This window comes from Candoia aspera, chromosome 2 (assembly GCF_035149785.1).
Source record: "Candoia aspera isolate rCanAsp1 chromosome 2, rCanAsp1.hap2, whole genome shotgun sequence".
Classification (NCBI taxonomy): Eukaryota; Metazoa; Chordata; class Lepidosauria; order Squamata; family Boidae; genus Candoia; species Candoia aspera.
This window is the reverse complement of record NC_086154.1, coordinates 18804895-18829829: the sequence shown is the minus strand read 5'-3', so window position 1 is coordinate 18829829 and position 24935 is coordinate 18804895. Positions and strand designations below refer to the sequence as shown.

Below are 24935 nucleotides of genomic sequence, written 5' to 3'. Positions count from 1 at the left end.
AGACTGGAACATTCAGAAGTGGCTCAGGCAGACACCTCCTTAATTCACTGGAGTATAAGAGGAAGGGGAGGCACAGCACAATCAGACTTGCAATGTTCTGTTTTAACCAGTCTCAGTACAAGTAGTTTTAGCCTTCCTGTGGAGCTGGTTTTCAGGTCTGGCCTACCTAGCGGGGCTGACTTTGTAATGTAAACCCCTTGTTTCTTGTTCTGTCTTCTGGAGCCACTCTGAATAATTCTGTAAACTTTGGGGACTCCAAGATAGTGTCATGTTCATCGTTTCAATGTGTTTGTACATCGTAACGGTTCGCATGCCAGAGTGTTGACGCACGTTCCTGGCTGGGAGGGTGCTGCTGATAAACCTTGCACTGTGAGCTGTATCTCTCTGTGCCAAGCAGGAATGTGTTTGGGTTATCTTTTTAACATCAAGGTCTTTTTGCCTGTTGATCAGCAGAGCTCGTTAGGAGCACCTGGGAACGTGGGGTTGTGATGATTGAAGGGGAGTGGGTGGGACGTTGTTTGTAACGGGGCTATTTAGTTTGACTTTAGGTGTGCTTTTCTCATTCTCAGCTTTCTTTCTGTTTGCACTTTGTTCTTAATAAAATCAGAACTGAAACTTTGATTTTGAGTCTGAGTACTTTACTGAGAAAAGGCATTCATTGCAGATAGCCCTTCAGAAACTTATACAGCATCAGCTATTACGTCTCCTCACAGGCTCACAACCCACTGATTCCAACCATTCCTCAGTTTTCATTTCAGCCTCTTTATCATCTTCATTGCTGTCTTCTGAACATGCTAGAGTTTGTTACAGGCCTTCCTAAAACGGGATGCCCAGAACTGGATGCAATACTTCTAGGTGTGGTCTGACCCAGTGCAGAATAGAGAAGGACAGTGACTTCTCTGACCTTGACACAATACTTCTCTTGATGTAGCCTAGGATTGCATTTGCTTTTTTTGCAGCTGCATCACATTGTTGGCTCAAGTTCACCATGTGATCCACCAGAGCCACCTAGATAGTTTCTGATATACTGTTCTCAGTATGGTGCCCCCCCTCCATTCCTATACTCATGCCTTTGGTTTTTCCTACTCAGATTTAAAAAGTTTGTATTTGTCTCCATTGACGTTCATCTAGTCGGTTTCTGCCCATTCTTCCAGCCTGTCAAGATGGTCTTGCATCCTGAGACTGTCCTGTTTTGCTATTCCCCTATCTTTGGGTCATCCACAAATCTGGTATTTTCTGCATTCTCCTCCAAGTAATATATAATATCTTGAGTGGCACCAGTGCCTAGAACAGAGCCCTGTAACATGCCACTTGACCATTCTCTTCAATTTAATGTTGAGCCATTGATATATACTAATTGAATACAAATATTCAACCAGTTTTATATCCATATAATGGTAACATAATTCAGCCTACTGTACTTTTGTCATCTTCTCTCACAGGAGACTCTGTTGAATGTTTGGCTGCCTTGACTAATATTCTGCAGTTTATGAACACAAGAAACTTCTTTATATGGACATATGATGCTAAACTATCATTGGTTTGCCTGGTTTTGACAATATGTCGCCTGAACCCAGCCACTGTGTTTTGTAAACCATGGTTTGTGTGACATATTGTCCTGAAACCATCAATTGTGGCTTGTTCATGTTCACACCATGCTTTGGTGAACTCTGACTTTTCTGCCAAGCCACATGCTGTCTACTCTGAGTGGCAGATTTCCAATGCATCAAGCTGTCTTTCCCTGACTGACACCAGAAATCTTTCAATTTAAGATGGCAGAGTTAGAACAGGTTTTAACTAGAGCTGTGACACATGCTCGAATCAGTTAGTGTTCATGGATTATAGAACTACATGTGATGAACAACTGAGCGCCTGAATTTGCATGGCTGACACGGGTAGAGGAACAATTCTGAAGCAAGAGGCAATTTACTCTTTTCTTTTAGTTGAGGCATGTGTGCCCTGTAGGCACCTAATAGCATCAGGGTTATCAAAGGCATTCCCTCTTATTGAGAGGAAAGAGTAATGCTTTCCTGTTAATGATACAGCTTGCTGCTCCCAGTTTATAATTAATAACTTTCCATTAATTCAATAAACACTGCAGGCTTAGCTTGCACTGACTGGGAAAACAATGCAATTAGTTATTTCTAAAAATACAGCTTAATGCAAATATTCTCTGCTGTGAAGCTGAAGAGGGGCAAGCCGGGGTTAAGGAACCCCAGGTTAGGAAGAATGTCTTGACAATAAGAGCTGTCAATTGGAGGACAGTTACCACATGGAGTGAGTTCTTCCCCTTCACTGGAGGTTTTCAAACATAGGCTGGATAGTCACCTACTGGGGATGGTGTAGTGAATCCTGCAGTGAGCAGGGAGTTGGACTTGATGACCATTTAGGTTCCTTCCACCTCTATGATTCTAACCATTGAAATCAGTTCAAAGAGGGTCAACATTTCCAGTTTCACCTTAGCCCATTGTTTCTCAACCTTGACAACTTGAAGATGTGTGGACTTCAACTCCCAGAATTCCCCAGCCAGCCACACATCTTCAAGCTGCCAAGGTTGAGAAACACTGCCTTAGCCTATATAAAAAATACAGGTGTATGTATGTGTCGGGAAGGATGGCATTCAGAAATCCACAAATCACATTTCTGGCCATTTATATGGTCAGGGTTTGAAGTTATCTTCACTTCTTTATTTTGCATAAGTGGCCCATGATACTGCCATTGAGAACTGCATTCAGTCCACAATCAGGATCTTGACAGAACTTTTAAACTGTAGACTCATTGCTGATCTAACATTTAGACTTCGTTTTTTCTCAATTCTTTAATCTTTAATTTTTTTTAAAATAACTTCTCTAAGAAAGGGTTCTGAAAAACTGAAAGATTGACTAATTAAGGTGTGGAAGGTGTGGTATAATAATCATCCAGGGCCTATTAAAAAGTTTAATGTCAGTCAAACTGAATGCCATCTCTTGGATGCAAATCTCCTACAGGTAGTACTCACTTAACAACCGTTCATTCAGTGATGGTTCAGACTTACAACCGTGCTGAAAAAAGTGACTTATGACTGGTCCCTCACACTTATGACCACTGCAACATCCCCATGGTCACATGATCATAATTTGGGCACTTGGCAACTGGTTCGCATTTATGACCATCACAGTGTCCCGTGGTCATGTGATTGCCATTTTCTACCTTCCTGGCTGGCTTCTGACAAGCAAAATCAATGGGGAACTGTGTGATTTGCTTAATGACCATGTGGTTCACTTAACACCATGGTGATTTATTTATTTATTTATTTAATTTTATTTTCTATCCCACCTTTATTATTTTTATAAAAAGACTGTCACAAAAATGGTCATATAATCAGGCTGGATTCGCTTAATGGCCACTTCACTTAGCAATCAAAATTCTGGGCCCAATTGTGGTTGTTAAGCGAGGACTACCTATAGTTTATCCATTATGTTATCTTTGTTTCTCCTTCTGAACAGGGGTGACAAATGTGTGCCCCTTCAGATGTTGTTAGACTGCAGTAACCATTACCCCTTACCATTGGCCATGCCAACTAAAGTTGCTGGAAGTTGAGAGTCCAACAATATTTAGAGATCCAGAAGATGCTCCTCCATGCTCCAGAGGGAATCTGATTCCTGAGAGATCAGATACACTCCAGCTTCAGGAACCTCTGGCCTTCATCATCCTTTTTCAAGTCCTACAGGTCTGACTTTTCTTCTGCTTAATCACTGAAGGTCCTGTGGATTTAGCTAATCTCTCTGATCTTTTTCTTGGACTGATCAGGGCAGTTGCATTCTGCTGTACTAAGCCTTCAGAAGTTAGCTGTAGTATTCAAACCAACAGTTTAGGTCAGGTTTACTATGAGGATACAGTGGCAAGATACTTTTCAACTGTTCTAAGCCTCTTGGAGGAAATGTCTGGTAAAAATGTAATAAATGCCTCAATATCACCAGACAATTCCCTTCTTGATTCTGGATTTGTCAGCTGTGTTTTCATTTCCCTCTGCTTTTTAAAACCATTTCTGTGGAGTCCTTGGCTGTTTCCTTGCAGACGTTTCATTACCTGACTAGCTAACATCATCAGTGCGAGTGAATGTGGGGTTTTCTCCCTGTTTATATACAGTAGCTTGCCCTGCCCGTGTTGGTGGGGGTGTGGTTTTTTCTTTGGTAGTTCCTTGATTCGGGTATTATTTTCTGCCTGATTGTTTGTCTGGTGTTGATCCCTGCTTATCTGGGTATTGGTTGCTGGAAAGGATGTGGTCTGGTCTTTTTTTTTCCTTCTTAGCTTTTTTTATTGTCTCTTTTGAACGGTTGTAAATGGGTTTTATCTCTATGTGTCTATTGATAGCTGATTTGTCTGAGTGCCAGGCTTCCAGGAATCTGGTGTTTTTGGGTTTGACTTGGTTTAGGATGCTCACTGTTTCCCAGTTGAAACTATGGTTGAGTCTGACCATGTGCTGTGACATGTGGGAGTTCTCATCGTGTCTTCTGACTGCTAGTTGGTGTTTGTGGATGCGCTCTGCTAGTCTCCTGCCTGTCTGTCCTGCATAGTGGCTGTTTCAGTCCTTACACTTTATGTTGTAGGACACTCCTGTTTTTTCCTTCTTGGGCTACTGAATCTTTTGGTTTACTTAAGATGTTTTGGAGGGCTTTAGCTGGTTTCTTAAAACCAGTTTCGTATTGAAACCATTTAACCTTTCTGCCTTGTTACTTAGTTCATCAGACTGAGGGCAGGGCCTATATCACCCCCTGCCCAGCCAGCAATGCTGTGTGTATTGCCAGCATTTTATATTCAATTTCAATAGATGCAAACACTTTGGGAAATATATTTTTCCCTTGAAAACTGAGCTTTAAAATTATTTAAGAAGGCAGAAATTAACTTCTGAAGGAGAAAGGGAAGCACTGTGTTTGCTTGTCTTGATTCGGCTTTGCAGCTTCCGGGACTGAGTCCAACTGCTGGAGCTGAAGCTTCTGTCCTGTCACATTGTCATGATGAGTCCTTAAATCAGCGTTTCTCAACCTTGGCAACTTTAAGGTATGTGGACCAACTCCCAGAATTCCCCAGGGGAATTCTGGGAGTTGGTCCACATACCTTAAAGTTGCCAAGGTTGAGAAACACTGCCTTAAAATAATCCCCATCTGATGTCCTCCAGAGTTGGCTGGACTACAGTTCCCATCAGGCTGGCATTGGGTTATAGCCCAAGACATTTTAGACGTAACTTCCATCAGCCTCAGCTTTGAGAACCGGCAGCAAATGCGTGAAGGATCTCCCTTCGTTCCTTCAGAAGCTGGAAGGAGAGGGAGAAGATGAAAAGCACGACCAGCAGGATACCCGGAGAAGCCGGCGGGGCCCCCCGAGGCTTCCGCTTCCAGTGCTTATTGCTGGGCGAAAGCTGGCTGGGAACAGCTGCGGAGGTGGAGGCGGTAGCAGCGGCTGCCGCGGGTCTTCCTTCCTTCCTTCCTTCCTTCCTTCCCTCCCTCTCTGGCTTCCGCCTTCCTCCGGCGCCGCTCTCCGCTGCGGCTTCTTTTGGGGCCCGGCGCGTCGGGTTTCCCTGTCTGGGCTGCCAACATTCGGGCGACGGCTAGAAGTGGCCGCCAAAAGAAACAGAGGGTTTGTTGCCCTCTAGTGGCCGTCCGTATTTTCGCCAACCAGATATGATCGCCGCTCCGGCTTGGCGAAGGAGCGGGCAAGGACTCAGCGGCAAGGGGGAAGCCGGCGGGCGCCCCTGCCCTCGCTGCCCCCCCGCCGCCGCCGCCGCCGCCGCGGCCTCGGGCGCCCCGGGCAAGCAGGAGCCGGCCGGTGGCCTCCCGCTCCCTTGACCTGCGTGCTGGGCGCATGTGCGCGGCGCTACTTCTCCGCCCCCTCACTGTGGGAAGCTGCCCCGGCGCTCGCTGCTTCCTTCCCCACCTCCTTTCCTCCCGCTCCAGACTTCCTCCTCCCGGGCCCCGGCGGTCGCACGCGCTCGCGCCCTCCGCCGCGCGCGCGAGCTTCGGCCAGGCGAGCGAAGAAGCGGGCGGGCGGGCGGGCGAGCCAGCAGGAGCCGAGGCAGCGGCAGCCGCAACAGCCAAGATGGAGTCGCGGCTGAAGCTGCAGGGAGCGAGCCAGCGTGTCTAGGGCTCCCTGCCCGCCGCCTTCCCAGGCCGGGGGCCCATGGCCTGGCCCCTCGCAGCCCCCCCTTGGGTCCTCCCTCGGCCGGTGCCGCGGGGCTCCCGAGACTAGCCGCCCTTCGCCAGGGGAGAAGTGCCGGGGCGACCGCCGCCGCCCGCCCGCGCCGCCGGGGCTCCCCTCTCCGCTTCTGCGCCGCCGGGGCGCCCCTCTCCGCTTCTGCGCCGCCGGGGCCCCGCGCTCGGAGCCGCCGGCAGGATGTTGCCGTCGCAGGAGGCCTCCAAGCTGTACCATGACAACTACATGCGGAACTCGCGGGCCATCGGCGTGCTCTGGGCCATCTTCACCATCTGCTTCGCCATCATCAACGTGGTCGTCTTCATCCAGCCCTACTGGATCGGCGACAGCGTCAGCACGCCCAAGCCGGGCTATTTCGGCCTCTTCCACTACTGTGTGGGCAACGAAGGCAACAACCGGGAACTCACCTGCCACGGCTCTTTCGCCGACTTCCGCAGCATTCCCTCCGGCGCCTTCAAGGCCGCCTCCTTCTTCGTGCTGCTCTCCATGGTGCTGATCTTGGGCTGCATCACTTGCTTCGCCCTCTTCTTCTTCTGCAACACTGCCACGGTCTACAAGATCTGTGCTTGGATGCAGCTACTGGCAGGTAAGGGAGCGGAGGACCGTCCCACCCCTTGCAAAACAAAAGCACCTCTTCGCAAAACCTTGTATCCCCCCGCCCAATAACAACAGAAACTGAAATAGGAAAGGAGAAAGCAGAGGCAAAATAGGGTGAGTGGGAGGACTTCCCTGCTTAGAAGGGAGAACTAAAGGCAGAAAAAAATAAAAGAAGAATTTATCTGAACAGCCTAAGTAATATGATGTAATGATTTCTTAAAGGTGGAAAACCCTCAAAGAATAACTAATGGGTTGTATTGGGGACAGAAGGGAAGGCCCATGCGGTATATTCTTAAAGTAGGAGACTTGGTAATAGAACAGGTATCCCAAATGCTTGTATAGTGTCTCTCCACCAAATCTTCTCTCCATAGAAGATTTGAGGAGGACCCTTAGATAACCATAAACTGTGAATGAGATTCTGTGGGCCAGTGGTAGACAACTTAGTTCTCTCTAGATAAGTTGCACTTCATTTCCCATCAACCCACCCAACATGGCCAATGGCAAGGGATTTGGGGAACTGAGGTTCAACACAACTGGAAGGGAACCATGATCTAAGCCTATATAATTCGTGCCCTGTAAAATCAAATGAATGACAAACCAAGATTTTCATAGTCTGTTGGAATAGAATTGCTTTGTTTAGTTTGTGTAATGTTTGTGACAGTTTCAGCAGGTCACAGAGGTGTGTGTGTGTTTATGTGTAACTACCATATGAATTGCTCATGTGTGAACCCAACAAAGAATTTTTTTAATGTTGGTGTAATTCCATCTGGGATTGATTTGGTGACAGAGGAAGCCCTGATGTGACCAAATCTTTCTGCAGATAAGTTACCAGGAACAGTTTTAGCCTGAATAGTAAATAAATTGTATTTACTTATTCAATTAAAAGTTTTACATAAATAAAAATTGTATTTACTTATTCAATTAAAAGTTTTACATAAATAAAAAGTAAAACCCCATCACCTTTAGTTTTAGCCAGATTAAAAACCTGATTTAAAAAGAGTTAAAAGGCCAGTTCCTTGTCACGGGGAGTCAGATACAGAATCTGATAGATTGGTTAAACTTCGTTATGGCTTCTGGGCCTCTGTCCATGGTACTGAAGGCCCAAGGGAGGAAAGGATGACACACGCTTAACCAGATGGACACTTAAAGACCTAGCAGCTTCATTTATACAACATGCTAAACTTGGTTAATTTTAACTTTGGTCAGTTGTCTGTGGCACAGTATGTTATGCAAGTCCAGTACATTTCGTTCTTTATAGTTCAACTTACTGTGCAAACCCAGGTAATTCTGTTGCCAAATTAAGCATATGGTGTGAACCTAAATACTGAGGAATGTGAATGCCCATGAAGACGATGGCAGGTGGAATAATAACAAAAAGACAGGGACTCAGATTTTCAACTTTAAAGCTGGTAGGGCAGACAAAGAATCTGGTATAAAGGTGCATGCAGTGTTGGAGTAAAACTGCTGTCTGAAACTGTGGGAGATTTTAGCAGACATATAATGAAAACAGGGACTAACAAGGTATCTCTCCCATAAAATGAAACGGGAAGTTTACCCCCTCATTATAAAGGCATTTTCAAGTCTATGCAATGGGCTCAAATCCAATTGCTGGACCAGCTTAAGGAAGAAAGACTTTAATCTCAAATGAGCCAAGCTGCCAAGCTCAGCACAGAGGCACGAAGTGGTGAGTTAATGTCTGATCAGCAGAAAGCAGACTCTCTAAAAAGGACTAATGGATCAATAGAAAAGGCTTGCTGGGGTCTGAGTTAAGCTTCATTAAGTCTGGGAAAGGGGCCATGATGACCAGGACTTCTCTTCATGATGGGCTATTTTTAAGTGAGGGAAAGAAGCAAGGACTAATGCTTGTTTTGTACTGCAGTTCTTCCAAGCTCATTTTCTCTGATTTGGTGCCTTCCAGATGTTAGCTAAGATTCTGGGAGTTGAAGTCTACCACATTTGGAGAGCCTCAGGTTGAGAAAGACTGCTGTATGCTAGGAAAGACCTGATGGCCAATGTGATGTAAAGCCAGAGCAGCAAATAGGGCCACAGGTGTATCACAGGAATAGGGGAGATATAGTCCTCTGGATGTTGTTGTTGTTGTTTATTCATTTAGTCACTTCCGACTCTTCGTGACTTCATGGACCAGCCCACGCCAGAGCTTCCTGTCGGTCGTCAACACCCCCAGCTCCCCCAGGGATGAGTCCGTCACCTCTAGAATATCATCCATCCACCTTGCCCTTGGCCGGCCCCTCTTCCTTTTGCCCTCCGCTCTCCCTAGCATCAGCATCTTCTCCAGGGTGTCCTGTCTTCTCATTATGTGGCCAAAGTATTTCAGTTTTGCCTTTAATATCAAGTGAGCAGTCTGGCTTTATTTCCTGAAGGATGGACTGGTTTGATCTTCTTGCAGTCCAAGGCACTCAGAATTTTCCTCCAACACCACAGTACAAAAGCATTGATCTTCCTTCTCTCAGCCTTCCTTATGGTCCAGCTCTCGCAGACATATGTTACTACTGGGAACACCATTGCTTTAACTATGTGGACCTTTGTTGTCAGTGTGATGTCTCTGCTCTTAACTATTTTATCGAGATTTGTCATTGCTCTTCTCCCAAGGATTAAGCATCTTCTGATTTCCTGACTGCAGTCAGCATCTGTAGTAATCTTCACACCTAGAAATACAAAGTCTTTCACTGCTTCTACATTTTCTCCCTCTATTTGCCAGTTATCAATCAAGCTGGTTGTCATAATCTTGGTTTTTTTGAGGTTTAGCTGCAAGCCAGCTTTTGCACTTTCTTCTTTCACCTTCATCATAAGGCTCCTCAGTTCCTCTTCACTTTCAGCCATCAAAGTGGTATGATCTGCATATCTGAGATTGTTAATGTTTCTTCCAGCGATTTTAACTCCAGCCTTAGATTCCTCAAGCCCAGCATGTTGCATGATGTGTTCTGCATACAAGTTGAATAGGTAGGGTGAGAGTATACAGCCCTGCCGTACTCCTTTCCCAATCTTAAACCAGTCCGTTGTTCCGTGGTCTGTTCTTACTGTTGCTACTTGGTCGTTATACAGATTCTTCAGGAGGCATACAAGATGACTGGGTATTCCCATACCGCTAAGAACTTGCCACAATTTGTTATGGTCCACACAGTCAAAGGCTTTAGAATAGTCAATAAAACAGAAATAGATGTTCTTCTGAAACTCCCTGGCTTTTTCCATTATCCAGCGGATATTGGCAATTTGGTCCCTAGTTCCTCTGCCTTTTCTAAACCCAGCTTGTACATCTGGCAATTCTCGCTCCATGAATTGCTGAAGTCTACCTTGCAGGATCTTGAGCATCACCTTACTGGCATGTGAAATGAGTGCCACTGTTCGATAGTTTGAACATTCTTTAGTGTTTCCCTTTTTTGGTATGGGGATATAAGTTGATTTTTTCCAGTCTGATGGCCATTCTTGTGTTTTCCAAATTTGCTGGCATATAGCATGCATTACCTTGACAGCATCATCTTGCAAGATTTTGAACAGTTCAGCTGGGATGCCGTCGTCTCCTGCTGCCTTGTTATTAGCAATGCTTCTTAAGGTCCATTCAACCTCACTCTTCAGGATGTCTGGCTTTAGCTCACTGACCACACCATCAAAGCTATCCCCGATATTGTTATCCTTCCTATACAGGTCTTCTGTATATTCTTGCCACCTTTTCTTGATCTCTTCTTCTTCTGTTAGGTCCTTGCCTTTGTTTTTGATCATGCCCATTTTTGCCTGGAATTTACCTCCAATGTTTCTAATGTTCTGGAAGAGGTCTCTTGTCCTTCCTATTCTATTGTCTTCTTCCACTTCCGCGCATTGCTTGTTTAAAAATAATTCCTTATCTCTTCTGGCTAACCTCTGGAATTTTGCATTTAATTGGGCATATCTCCCCCTATCACTGTTGCCTTTTGCTTTCCTTCTTTCTTGGGCTACTTCTAGTGTCTCAGCAGACAGCCATTTTGCCTTCTTGGTTTTCTCTTTCTTTGGGATATATTTTGTTGCCGCCTCTTGAACAATGTTGCGGACTTCTGTCCATAGTTCTTCCAGGACCCTATCTACTAAGTCCAGTCCCTTAAATTGATTTTTCACCTCCACTGCTTATTCCTTAGGAATATTAGTGAGCTCATATCTAGCTGATCTGTGGGTCTTCCCTAATCTCTTTAGTCTGATCCTAAATTGTGCAATAAGAAGTTCATGATGGGAACTACAGTCAGCTCCAGGTCTTGTTTTTACTGACTGTATAGATGTCCACCACCTTTGGCTGCAAAGGATGTAGTCAATCTGATTTCGGTGTTGTCCATCTGGTGAAGTCCATGTCTAAAGCCGTCTCTTAGGTTGTTGGAAGAGAGTGTTTGTTATGCAGAGTGAGTTGTCTTGGCAAAATTCTATCAGCCTATGTCCTGCTTCGTTTTGTTCTCCCAGGCCATGCTTACCTGTAATTCCAGGTGTCATTTGACTGCCCACCTTAGCATTCCAGTCTCCCGTGATGAAAATAACATCTCTTTTAGGCGTGTTGTCCAGTAGGTGCTGCAGATCCTCATAGAAGTGCTCTCCTTCAGCTTCTTCAGCATCTGTGGTTGGGGCGTATATTTGGATCACTGTGATGTTAGATGGCTTGCCCTGAATTTGAATTGAGATCATTCTATCGTTTTTGGGATTATATCCGAGCACTGCTTTAGCCACTTTACTATTAATTACGAAGGCTACTCCATTTCTTCTGTGGTCCTCTTGTCCACAGTAGTAAATCTGGTGGTCATTTCAGTTCACTGAAGTGGCCCATTCCAGTCCATTTCAGTTCACTGATGCCCAAAATGTCTATCTTTAATCTTGACATCTCACCAATAACCACATCCAATTTGCCCTGGCTCATAGATCTTACATTCCAGGTTCCAGTGGTGTGTTGATCCTTAGAACATTGGATTCACTGTTCACCACCAGCACCGTTGGCCGCTAGCCATCCTTTCGGCTTTGAGCTAGCTGCGTCATCACGTCTGGGGCTAGTTGAACTCATCCTCTGTTCCTCCCCAGTAGCATTTTGACCATCTTCCGACCTGGGGGTCTCATCTTCTGATGGTATACTGACATATCTCTGGTTGTACTGATCCATTGAGTTTTCACGGCAAGAATACTGGGGTGGGTTGCCATTACCTTCTCCAGGGATCGCATTTAGTCTGGCCTCTCTGTCATGACCTTCCCGTCTTGGGTGGCCCTTCATGGTTTAGCTCATGGCATCATTGAAGTGCTCAAGCTCCAGCACCACGGCAAGGTAACGATCCTTTGCTGAAGCCTCTGGATGTTACTGATTTGCAATTCCCACTGGCTATCGTGGCTGAAATTCCTGAAAATTGTAATTCAGCAAAATTTTGAGGGGAACCGGTTCCGCACTGCTGGTGAAAGCACACTCAGGTGATAGTGCTTGAGCTCTTGAGGGGCTTACATAGCTATACTTAGTTATGATTGGACTATACAGATGTGAACAAGCAATCCTTTCCTTCTGTGTCAGATATAATTCAATGGAAGCTTGATATCTGAAGGTATTGATCAAAGAATTGAATTGCTTCCACAAAGAGAGGGAAGATCTGAGATTCTAGCACAGCCTTCCCTAAACTTGATGCCTTCCAGATGTGTGAACTTCAATTTCCAGAATTCCACAGTCAGAATGGCCATTACTGAGAATCCTAGGCATTGAGGTCCTTATATCTGGAGGACTCCCAGGTTGCAGAGAGCTAGTAAAACGCAATAGCCTTTTCTATCTATATCCCACTCTAATTTTCAAATTTTATTACTCCATGTGGCAGAAACTGCAAATTTCTTATTTGATAAAAGGATGATCTGAGGGTTTTGTAACCCTAAAAGGATAGTCTGTATTTTACATGGCAATGCTGTTCTCATTGCCCCAGTATACAGGAAGAAGATTTAGCTAGAATTTGAACATGGAAGGTTTCCAAATTAGGAATTCTACTCAGGGTTGCTCCTGACATGTTAGATAGCATATGACATCTTTGTGAATTTTTGCCAGATTTTTCCAAGATATTCTTTCCACAAACCAGCAGTATTCTCTCCATTCAGTGTAACTGGGAGTCAAGAGTAAAACACTACAATGAAAACTATTCAGCTCAGCTGCCAAAGACTTAGAGGGGCAAAAACATTAGAACATGGTAAAGAAAGAGATTGGAGAACCACTAAAAGCATATAAGGATGGCACACCAGAAGGTATAAAGGCTCTTTTTAGCTTATCAACTGTATAGTTAATTAATAGCTTATTGAACTCAAGGGTGTTGATAAAATAGTTGCCAAAGAGGTGACATTTTCAAAATATTTATTGAACATAACAGTTTTTCTTGGCTAAATGATATGGACATTTTTTTTTAAAGTAGAAACGTGTCCTATTGAACCCATGGTTCTAGGAAATAACAGTCCCAAATAATTTGCAATATTATCTCCCTTACCAAACAGCTGTTTCACAAAACTTTGTCTTGGTCAGATAAAGTTACTGATTTGAATGGTTTGCAAGTGAATCATAACTTTCATCGGTTGAGATGGGTTTAGCCTTCGTATCAGATACATAAAGAAAGATATGGCCTGAATAGTCTAAAATGCCAATCAAGATGGCAGCACAAAGCAAAAGTCTGGGAACCGTTAGGTTAAGACTGGAATGATACTTTACTGAGGAGGGCAATGGAAGCACAATATTTTCCTATTCTTCATCCAACACTCAGCCTTCCCCAAACATTTCAGATATCCTCAAAGTTAAAGGTACAGATAAAAATTCAGGAAAGACAGATGAAATAGCTTCTCCATTTGAAGTAGGTATGAGTATCTGTTCTGAAAAAGGACATCCGATTTTCTGCCCTCTTGAGTTATCCAGGAGTGTTAATTCAGAGTTAATTTAGGAGAGCAAAATAATTTAGATTCTCAATTTTAGAGAAGAGGGAGTCTTAGCCTGCCACTGCTTGCTTTTTTCCAAAAGTGACCAACCAGGAAAACTAGTTCTTCACCAGGGTTGTGTGCTGTTGTTGGCCTGAGCTAGGTTTCTATAGTTGCACAGAATCTAGAATGGTGTTTTGCATTCACGTAATGTGAGGACGGGGAAACGGTAAATGGGGTGTTACATCATCCCTTGCTCCCCCCCAGGCGCCCATACAAGGAGCAGAAGTAGCAGAAGCGTAAAGAGCTACGCTTCAAGTTAAAGTAGGACACAGGTTCTCTGCCTGTGGGATTCACAAGGCTAGACAAGGGGGAAAAAAGAGTGCTTGAAGCAAACTTAAAAAGGGAAAAAAAGAGAGAAAGGGGGAGAAAGGGAGCAAAACCCAGCCAAATGCTCAAAAAACCAACTGAAGATCACACCCCCCCTAAGATCCTTTGGAGAATACAAACTTTTTAGACATCCATATTCAGTATTTTCACCCCAAACATTTAAGCAGGACACAGCCGAAATGTTTTTACTTACATTTACAGATAATCAATCTAGAAAAACTTTGCTCATACAGCTGCATAACACGGATCCAGCCTAAAAAATCCTGTCCTGAATTGCTCATTGAAGTATTCTGAGAGTGAGCTGGGCTTAAGGGCATTTCACATTACTGCTGGGGAACGGAATTCCAGGCATAAATGCAACTCCAAACCAAGGCAGTGCCTCTGTTTGAAAACACTTTAAATCTTTGATATCTAATTAGTGGCTCACAAATCAGGGAAGGCTCTAATTAAAGCTTCCTAGGAAACTCTAGCTTCAGACAACACGGTCTCTCCCACCCCCCAAAGGAAGGAGAATCTAATTAAGAGGAAAGAAACTTCTGGATTCCAAATGTAAAAAAACGCCACCACCATCTGCCCTCTTCAAAACACCAGTCAGTCTGAATGGGAGATTTTCCTTCATCAGTCTGTTGGTCTGACTTAATCGGTCATCATAACTGCTTCCAGAAGGAAAGCAGTAGGGAAATCCACAGGTAGAGAAAAGTGTCCAGAACTCGTTCCAAAAACCTGGAGTCCTCCCAGACTGAGTAGACAGAAAACTCACGTTTTGGAAGAGACTGCATTTTTGACACATTCCCCCCTCCCCTCTGCATACCTTCTCTTCGTCTGCAGATGGTACTTGTCATCTTTAATTGTGAGGCTTTAGAGAGGACAAGCACATCGATGCAAAAGATTATGACAGAGGAAGCCACAAGAGAATGAGAAAGAAAACTAGAGATTAGACTACGGGCATATGTATGTACAATTTCTCATGCCTTGGTATGGTTGCACTGAAAAAAAAAGGCAGGCAGAACAATTGCATTTGTCTCTAGATAGTTGAAAAACTACTGCTTAAACACTGAAGGTCCAGCTTGCTTGGAAGTTGTAATGGTATGTGGGAAAGACCTTGGGAGATGGGGCGAACAGATGCTGCCTAGGGAGCGGTCAGATAAGAGACTTGCAAGATTGATGTCGGCCTTCCCAGGTAGACCTGACAGGAAACATGACCAGATAAGCTAATTCCACTTTATTGTAAAGGTATGTTAACAGAATCTTGCAAGTCTGAAAGTACAATTCTCCCTAGTTTCTCAGGCTGTAAAGGAGACGGCAGGGGAATTGTACTTTCAGACTTGAAAGATTCTGTTAACATACCTTTACAATAAAGTGGAATTAGCTTATCTGGTCGTGTTTCTGGTCAGGTCTACCTGGGAAGGCCGACATCAATCTCGCAAGTCTGAAAGTACAGTTCTCCTGCTGTCAGCTTTACAGCCTGGGAAACTAGGGAGGGTCCCTTCTGAGCCTCTTGCCCTGCCCACTATCCAGCTGTGGGCTATGCTCCCTCTTATCTGACCATTCCCTAGGCAACATCTCTTCGCCCCGTCTCCCAAGGTCTTTCTCACATTCCATTACAAAAGTTGTACTCTTTGGACTGGAAATGGCTGTTGGCATTATTTGATAATGATGGAAATATATTAACAAATGTTGATGGTGTTTTCCTTTGCTGTTGTATCACATTCAAACCTAATCTCTAGTACTAAGAACTAACTTGGAGACTTGGACCAGTTCAAGATTAAGTCTTACATGTCTCCTACTTACTGATTGGAGGAACTAAAACAGAATCTATCACAACATAACCATAGTGTAGCCTTCTCTATCATAACCCTCCTAGAAGGGTGTTGGAAACAGCTCCTAAGATTCTCTGCCAGCAAGGTCAGCAGCTGACTAGGAAGTCCGACTTATTGCAATACGGGTGAAGGGCATCTCGTTGAAATAGGCTATGTTGTCTAACATATCACCATCATGACACTCGTTAGTTGTTGTTTTATTTAAATCATGCAAATAAGTTCTCCAAAAGGAAACTGGGCAGAAACATATTCTAATACACTGGTTATATCCAGCTTAGACAATGGGTTCTATCTAGGACTGTCTTTGAAATTGAACTGGAAATCTTAACTGGTACCGAACATGCCTACCTGATCAGTGGGAGAAAGGTGATTATGGCACGAGACACCAATTCTATACCAGTTTTGGAATTTGCTGACATATTTCTGACTCCCATTGAAAATACTGGTTCTGACCCACAGAACCAGTATTGAGGATTGATTAGAACAGTGGTATCTGTAATAAGCTGTGGTGATGCCAAAATGACAACACACATGTAACAATGTCATCATGCAAATGCTATGATTATGTACTTGCATCATAGTATCTGATGCAAGTATGAACATTGCGGCAAGATGCCGTCACATACATGTTGTTATTTCCCCCTTTGTCTCCTTTGTGAATGCCTGCAGACTGGGCTGTCTCTGGATGAAAACTCCCTGGTGTTACCTAGATACTGTACAGCTTTTCTCATTTCATCTGCAATGAATTTATTTTGTGGGAAGGGAAACAAGATGGGAGACCACAGCTGGGCCCTTTGAAATGTTGTGCATGAGGCAGAGTGATGGTTGTTTGCTTGTTCAGTTCCTTCTAATACTTCATCATGTGATGGACATCGTCTCACCAGGCCAGTAGCTGCTTCTTTGAGTTCCTGTAAATTCATGCTCGGGTCATCATTAATAATACCTAGCCCTCTTGTTCTCAGCCCTTTTATTTATTTATTTTTAATTACCCTTGATTTTACAAGCATGAGGATATTCTCCAATGACTCCTTTCTTCACATTATGTATCCAAAATGTTTAAGCTTTAACTTCATTGCAGACCTTCCAGTTTGGCTTTGCTTCATGTAGTACTGAATGCTTCTTGCAGTCCATGATATTCTCAACATGTTTCTCTAGCATCACTATACAAAGGCATCATTTTTTCCTTCAGCCTTTCTGATGATCCAGCTTTCACAGTGCTGTGTTGTTGCTGGGAGGACCGTGGCCTTGATAACACCTACCTTCATCAGTGCACTTTAATAGTAATCTGTCACAGTGACTCATGCCCTCATCACTACTCAACTAGACTACTGCAGTGCATAAAAATTGTACCAGCCCTGAGTGGAGATTTTTTTTCCAGTAAAGCTGGGAAATAGGAACTTGTCCGTATTACTTTATGCAGTTGACTTGATTAGGTCCCGTTCCCAGATGGGCTTGCACAGACAGTTGGACAGCTATTGCTCTTCAAATTGTCTAATCGTGAATGCTGAAAAAACAAAGGTAACCAAATACAGAAATAACCAAATTCAGAAATGAGGGAGGGAGAGCTTGCAGTTTCCAGGATCCTCTCCATCCCCTAATAATCACCCCACTTGGAGTCACATGACCAGGAATTAGGTTGAGTTCAGAACAGAGCAGTGTTTCTCAACCTTGGCAACTTGAAGACATGTGGACTTCAACTCCCAGAATTCCCAAAACCACAACTGGATAATTGGGGAACATAATATAAAGCTGGTTTTCTCTTACAGATATTTGGGCATCCTTTCTACTGCTCCAGGTGGTTGGTGTTCTCATTATTAGGCCCCCAAAATAAAAACTGAGAAAGCTTGGGCAGGAATAGTAAAATTCTGGCATATGAATGGTGGCCGACAAATTCCCCCAATCCTAACTCTCCTAAAAACTAAGGGTTTTTTAAAAATCTGTTCAATTGTGTCCAATTCTCAGAGACTGCCTGGACAAGTCCCTGCAGTTTTCTTGGCAAGGTTTTTCGGAAGTGGTTTGCCATTGCCTCCTTCCCAGGGCTGAGAGAGAGTGACTGGCCCAAGGTCACCCAGCCAGCTTTCATGCCTAGGGCAGGACTAGAACTCACAGTCTCCAGGTTTATAGCCCAGTGCCTTAACCACTACACCTGTCCTTACTCATGACAACACCAAACTGGCTCAAAACCCAAGTTAGTCCCTTACTTTTCATGTTATGGAGTTATGGAGTTATGGAGAATTTCAACCCCTTATGATATGGAATTCTTTCAAAATAAGCTCCCCAGAACTATTTTAGGTGTACCCAATGGTACTCCTATTTCCATAAAACTGAATATTGAATGAATTTAGACAAGGAGACTCCACTATGGAGGTTAGCAAGCTTTGCATGGGCTGCTGCTAAATAGAAAGATGATTTTATCAAAAGTTCCTAATGCTTTTCTACTATTTTATCTGCTGTTTAAAATAACAATGTTTTAATGTTCTTACTGATTTTTGCACATTTTAAGGAATTTTATTAATGTTTGGCCATTTTTATGCAGGTTTTATCTTATTTGTTACAACTGGTGGTCAAAACAGTGAGAGAGAGAGAGAGAGAGAGAGAGAGAGAGAGAGAGAGAGAGAGAGAGAGAGATTGACAACTGCAATGCACTCTACATGTGGCTGCTTCTGAGACTCTCTGGAGCAACAGCTGGCCCAGAATTCAGCGGCCTTGTAATTGGCTGCTGCTTGCCACTCTGATCACATTACACTAGCATTTCAGGCCTTGCATTGGCTTCTGATTAACTTCTGGTGCAATTCAAAAAGTTGGTTGTTTCCTGTAAAACCATATATGGTTTGGCACTGAGCTACTTGCAGGACCCTCTTCTTCAACTGGAATTGACATGCCCAACATATGTGCTCTAGGAGAAACTACTGGTAATCCCCCACTTTTTAAAAGCATGAGGTGGAGCCAAGTAGGTACTGCATTTCAGTGGTGGTACCTATGTAATGGAATTGTTTGTCCCTATGTTGTTAGCTTTCCAAAAATTATTTAAAAACTGGACTTTGGGGGAGGGTTTATGGAGAGAGATAGGATATCCTTGATCGAATGATTATTGATAGCTTGATTATTATTACTGTTTTCATGTTTTCAGGGTTTTTAAATTTGTATTGTAGATTAAAATGTCACTGCTGCTGTTGTTTATGCTCTTACTTGTAATAAACTGCAGAGAAGCTGGTTGATTGTGGCAGATAGAAATTTAATAAACAAATAAGTCTTTCTCCCAAGCAGTAGAATACTTCATGGCTACGGTTGCCATCCCTCTGAATGTTTGAACTTAGGAAGAATTACTACTTCAACTTCTTCTCTGCCCATCTGCTGTGGCTTGGTATTGTTTGCTGACATAATCTTAATTTTTTAATTTTGAGCAACAGAATTCCTTTTGCACCCTCTTCCTTGCTTCCAGCCATCCAAGTGGGATCATTGTTTTTCCCAGAGGTGTCCATAGAATCTAGAGTTTTTGTCAGAACGATGATTTTTGTGTTGTGATGTTGCAAGTCAAGCCTCTGATCCTTGTGCATATGTGTGCAATGTCTGAGGCACATGGAGAAGAGGCAGAGTTTGCAATGCCATGTAGCCATGCATGTTTTGACATTTGTCCCCTTCTTGCCTTAGCAGTGTGATCTCAGGAGCCCCTGCTTCTTCTGAGCCTAGAACTGGCAAGTCATGTTCTATGTATTGTTGAGCTCTGGATTGCAAAATCTCAAGCATCATCTTACTGATATGGGAGATGAGTGCAGTTGTTCAGGAGCACAAGCATTCTTTAGCACTAGCTTTTTTGAGGCCACTGTTGTGTTTTCCATATCTGCCTACAAACTGCATCTTCAACAGTTCTGCTGACATTTCATCAACTCCTGCAGTTTGTTGTTAGCAATATGTTTCAAGCCCCATTTAACTTTACTTTCCAGGATGTCTTGTTCTAGTTCAGCATCCAGACTTTCATCAATATCATCAATTTTGTGGTCTTCTTGGTACAGTCCTTCTGTATATTGGTGTCATCTCTTATTCCTGTCTTCTTTCTCTGGCTGAACTTTGATTCCTCTGTCTTTTCTAGCATCCAAATTTACAGAAAAAAACTCCCTTGATTTCTGTACGCTTCTTAAATGTCTCATCCTTCCTATTCAATTGTCATCCTCAATTTCTTTGCACTGCTTATTTAAGTTTAATTCTCTGTCTCTTCTGGTTTTGGCTGGAACTCAGAATTCAGTTGAGCAAATATTCCTCTGTCTCTGTTGCCTTTTACTATCTGCTTTCCTTCAGGTTTTCAGCAGCAGACAGCCGTTTCACTTTCTTTGGCTTTCAGGGATATTTTTGTTTGCTTTATGTTTAATGATGTCATGAATTTCAGTCCCACGTTCTTCAGTCACTCCATCAAATCTATTCTTTATCTTCATCACATCATCATACCTAAGCCTTATTGGAAAGCATTCAGAGATCCAGTTCATAGGCTTGCCTCTTAGTCAATCTGGCTGATGATGGACATGAGAAATGGGGCCTTCTTGGGGGTTGCCTTAAAACTGCAGAACTCCCTGACCTCTAAGCTGTCTTTGCATCCAACTGTACAAATGTGTGAACTGGAAAACATAATGTATTTTTGCATCAAGTTTAAAATAACATAAAGAAGTTGCTTGAAACATTTAAGGGCTGTTCTATGTATTGCTCCTTTTTAAAAAAAAAATAGTGTTTATGTTTGTGTCAGATAATTCAGTGATTTTGGTTATATATTGTACTGCTATATGTTGCATGGGACAGCTTGCAAATTTATGCCCTGAAAGTAGCTTGTCATGTATATATAAATAAATACTGATGTGATATTTGTGTGTGAGATATGTGTTCATCCATTCATTCATTCATGCATTCCTACCTACCTACCTAGTTAAGGATGAAAATTGACTGGGAGACTTCGGGATGCTCCCATTTCCATCCTTAATCCTTCCTATTTTCTCCCCCTACCCATCAACCCAACCATTATTTCAGTATGGTTTATTTTTGGCTTTTTAAGGATAGAGATGAGAGGATGAGGTTTGGGGTCATGGGGCAAACCACTGGTCATCGTCATTTGTAAAGCTTCCCAAAGTTCCCCCAGATGGACTGAAATCATTCCTAAGGACTATAAATCTGAGTCATTTGCCAGGATTTGGGGGTGGTGGGGAGTTAAGTTGGAGACAGGAGTGGTTTCTCAGAGGCTTCTTGCTCCCACTGCCACTAACCTCCATCCTTAACTTCCCAAAACAGAAAAAACACGAGTGGAAAATGTCAGCCCCAGCCTTCCAGTGATGTCACTGGATGGTCCCCAGCATTCTCTGGAAGATCATGAGGCTGATAGGCAGCCCCTACCCTTGGATCTCCTGCAGGCCCTGGGCCAGTTGTAACATTTGCAGGGAGATTAAAGGCTGCCACAGAAGTAGGACCACTATTATGATCAGGTTTTTTTCCTTGTGTTTTTTTTAATCTGTGAATTGCTTACTGTACTTCAGGACTTGGATGAACTTTTCATCTGTTTTCCATCTCAAAATGGGGAGATACTGTATTGTTAGTTTTCAACAATCAAAACTAGAGGAGAGTCCTAGGGCCCTAAAGGAGTCATGAGCAGCCTGTTACTGGAGATGATTTGCTTCAATAAAATGGTTTGGTTTGGCTCAATAAAAATGTGGATTCCTAAGAAAACCACAACTGAAAGCTTCTTCCCCTTCTCCTAATTTATGCAACTTGGAAAAAATGCTGGGGGTAAATCCAAGAGTGGATTTTGTGGGAAGGGGTGGTGAGCATGTTCAGAAAACATTCACAAATTTCCTGGCTGAGCATGTGCCCAAAGGCACCCTGCTCCGTAACCCTGGGGCCTGTGCTGTGATGCTGTTTGTGGTCAGCTCTCATTGGTGCACATCAGTATTCTGGTAAAAAAAACCCAAGTTAAATTAAAATCCAGACACTCATAGTTTAAATAATTCATGCTTCACTTTGTCCAGATCTATGTTTTCATTCTGGTTTTACTGTGAATCATGTTTACTGTTGTACTTACGCTGCTTTCAGGGTTATGCTTTCATTATTCTTCATTTGTTGGCATTATGTTTATTATAAGCTACTCAGGTGAGTTTAGAGTTTGGGGTAGAATTCAGGTAGTATTTATATTAATACATCTTTTAATACATACTTGTGTATTTTTTTTAACTGCTGGAAATGAATGAAATGCTAATATTGTTGTTGTAATTGTATGGATAGTGTTCATAGCATTCATTTTTATTAACTTTATAGTATTTTGATAACAGGCCACTTGGAAAAGGTTGGTCCTGAAAGGTGACATATTAGTCTTTGAAATAAATGATGGTCTGGGGCAATCCCCATCTTCAGCATGTTCTCCATATCTAGGGAAAGACAAAAGCTTAGCTGCCTTCTCTGGGGCTCTCTCCAGTCCTTTCTCCAGATCTGTCCTGGGAAATTTGCTGATGTTGGCTTGAGGTGCTCCAGAGTGACTGCAACTGCCTCCAGCCCAAAGGCACTCTGAAGCTACTAGGTGGCTTTATGCAGTCAGCAGGCCATGGTTTGTTGAATAAACCGCAGCTGGAAAGTTCACACGGAGCCATGGTTTATAAATTGCAGTGGCTGGGCTTCCACAGCACTTCTGCATAATGACTTAGCATAATGCATGACCTCCATCAGTCTTTGTGATCCATTTTTTATTTGCTTTCTTGTTTTTGGCTGAGTATACCCTGAATAAATATACCTGCAGCACTTTAAATTCAATAGGAAAGGCCAAGCTACCTCCCTGCAGCACTGGATGGGAGGAAAAAGAGACAAGATGGCCAAGTGTTACTCTTCAGTGCTCTAGTCATTATATCCATCTGGTTAAAGCAAGGAGAGGAAGACAAGAGGAAAGACTGGATGTGTGTCCTTGCTTGTAAGGCACACTTCCAATACTGAGACTTGCGTACGGATGGCAACGCAGACCATCGATAGTGAGCGTGCTCTGCGTGTAGTGAAGGGAGGGCCCTGTCAAAACCACAGTTGCTATTTACACTGCTAGTCAAGGCACAATGTTCTCTTGCTTCCAACCTCTTGCCATTCATTTGTTCTCCTGCCCTTGGCATCTCCCTTCCTCCCTCCCTCCCTCCCTCCCCCCTCCCTTCCTTCCCTCCCTCCCTTCCATTATATCCTAAGAAGCTCATATCGCTGCATCAGGAGGAGATTCCCCCTCATTTTATCTTCCCAAGAACAAATGCTGGTATTTAAAAGTGTGGAGAAAAAAACAGCTGAGAAATGATCACAAGAGCAGAGAACCTTGAAGGGAGTCTCAGTGAAAGGCTGATGTACTCAGCTTTGTTTTCCATTTTTTGTTCTATCAGCAAAGCGATGCCTAGCAGATTGCCTTCATCTGTACAAATGTCTTTCTGAACAGAAATATTGAGTACAGATGATTGAAACAATTGTACCTTTCCTTCACACTACAGATACATTTTGATGTACTCCAGATTGCATTACTTTTCTCCTCTTTCTCTATCCATTTTTACCATTCCCTTCTTTTTTTAATCAAATGTTTTACTGATATACTGTATCCTTTTACTCAAAAGTAAAAGACCTCCACTTTATGACTTTGAGATGGATTCAAGGTGCTCTATAGTTAAGTGGAGGCTTGAACCCAAGTCTCCCTGGCCCCTGTCCTTGGCTGTTTCCCACGCTGGAGCAGGCATGGCAGGTGGAGGGGGCTGCAGAACAGGAGGAGGACTCTGGAAATTCCTAGTGGGTCTGTATTTAGATGTATTTCTAAGTGCGAAGATTACTGCAGATGCTGACTGCAGTCAAGAAATCAGAAGACGCTTAATCCTTGGGAAAAGAGCAATGACAAATCTCGATAAAATAGTTAAGAGCAGAGACATCACACTGACAACAAAGGTCCGCGTAGTTAAAGCAATGGTGTTCCCCGTAGTAACATATGGCTGCAAGAGCTGGACCATAAGGAAGGCTGAGCGAAGGAAGATCGATGCTTTTGAACTGTGGTGTTGGAGGAAAATTCTGAGAGTGCCTTGGACTGCAAGAAGATCAAACCAGTCCATCCTCCAGGAAATAAAGCCAGACTGCTCACTTGAGGGAATGATATTAAAGGCAAAACTGAAATACTTTGGCCACATAATGAGAAGACAGGACACCCTGGAGAAGATGCTGATGCTAGGGAGAGCGGAGGGCAAAAGGAAGAGGGGCCGACCAAGGGCAAGGTGGATGGATGATATTCTAGAGGTGAAGGACTCGTCCTTGGGGGAGCTGGGGGTGTTGACGACCGACAGGAAGCTCTGGCGTGGGCTGGTCCATGAAGTCACGAAGAGTCGGAAGCGACTAAATGAATAAACAACAACTGTATTAAGAATGGGCACTGGCAGGTGCCCAACAGTACCAGCATGTGGCATTGGGTTAAATAGCATCTTGCTTCAGTCTAGAGTGGAAGTGGGATAGTCTTGTTTCAGATTAGGCCAGATTAAAGTAAAGGTAAAGATGCCCTAGAATTGGGCTCAACTTCTGGGGACCACATTCTTGCAGAGTTGTTGGCAACATTACGGAAGTGAATCACTTCTGGAATGTTTCTTGACTTCCCAGTATAATCCCAGAATTCTCAGGTGTGAAAATCCATCCAAGTGCTACCCAAGCCCAACCTTGGTTAGGTTCTGGGATCAGCCAAGGTCAGCTAGGCACTGCCACTTCTTCAAGCAGGCCAAAACAGCTATTGAAAAGAAGGAAACAGGCATTAAAACAGCTATTGAAACCCTCAGGAAACAGGCATTATATAGGCTCAGTGCTTGGGACAGAAGTCTCTGCACACTTGGGATTGCTGTGGGGGCTGATCCCCTACAAACATTTCCCTCCCCCTTTCCTCATAGCACCCAAGGATGGGCTGAACAACTTGCCTGAGATCTAGAACTCCTTTGCTCTGCAGAAATCTAGAGCAAGTCTTTGCTCTATTCTGCAGTTTGCAGACACACTGAAGCCCAGAGAGCATGGGCTATTCTTCTTTAGATTACAGCTTGGTTAGAC

General features: G+C 43.5%; 1 protein-coding gene across 1 annotated transcript in view; it reads left to right on the top strand.

The window, feature by feature from the left end:
- Positions 1 to 6323: 6323 nt before the first annotated feature.
- The window catches only part of LHFPL4 (LHFPL tetraspan subfamily member 4), a 57851-nt gene continuing 39239 nt past the window's right edge, over positions 6324 to 24935 (top strand). The window contains exon 1 of the mRNA XM_063292823.1: positions 6324 to 6775. Coding sequence (XP_063148893.1) covers positions 6370 to 6775 — 406 coding nt within the window. The 5' untranslated portion in view covers positions 6324 to 6369. The remainder of the gene's footprint in view (positions 6776 to 24935) is intronic.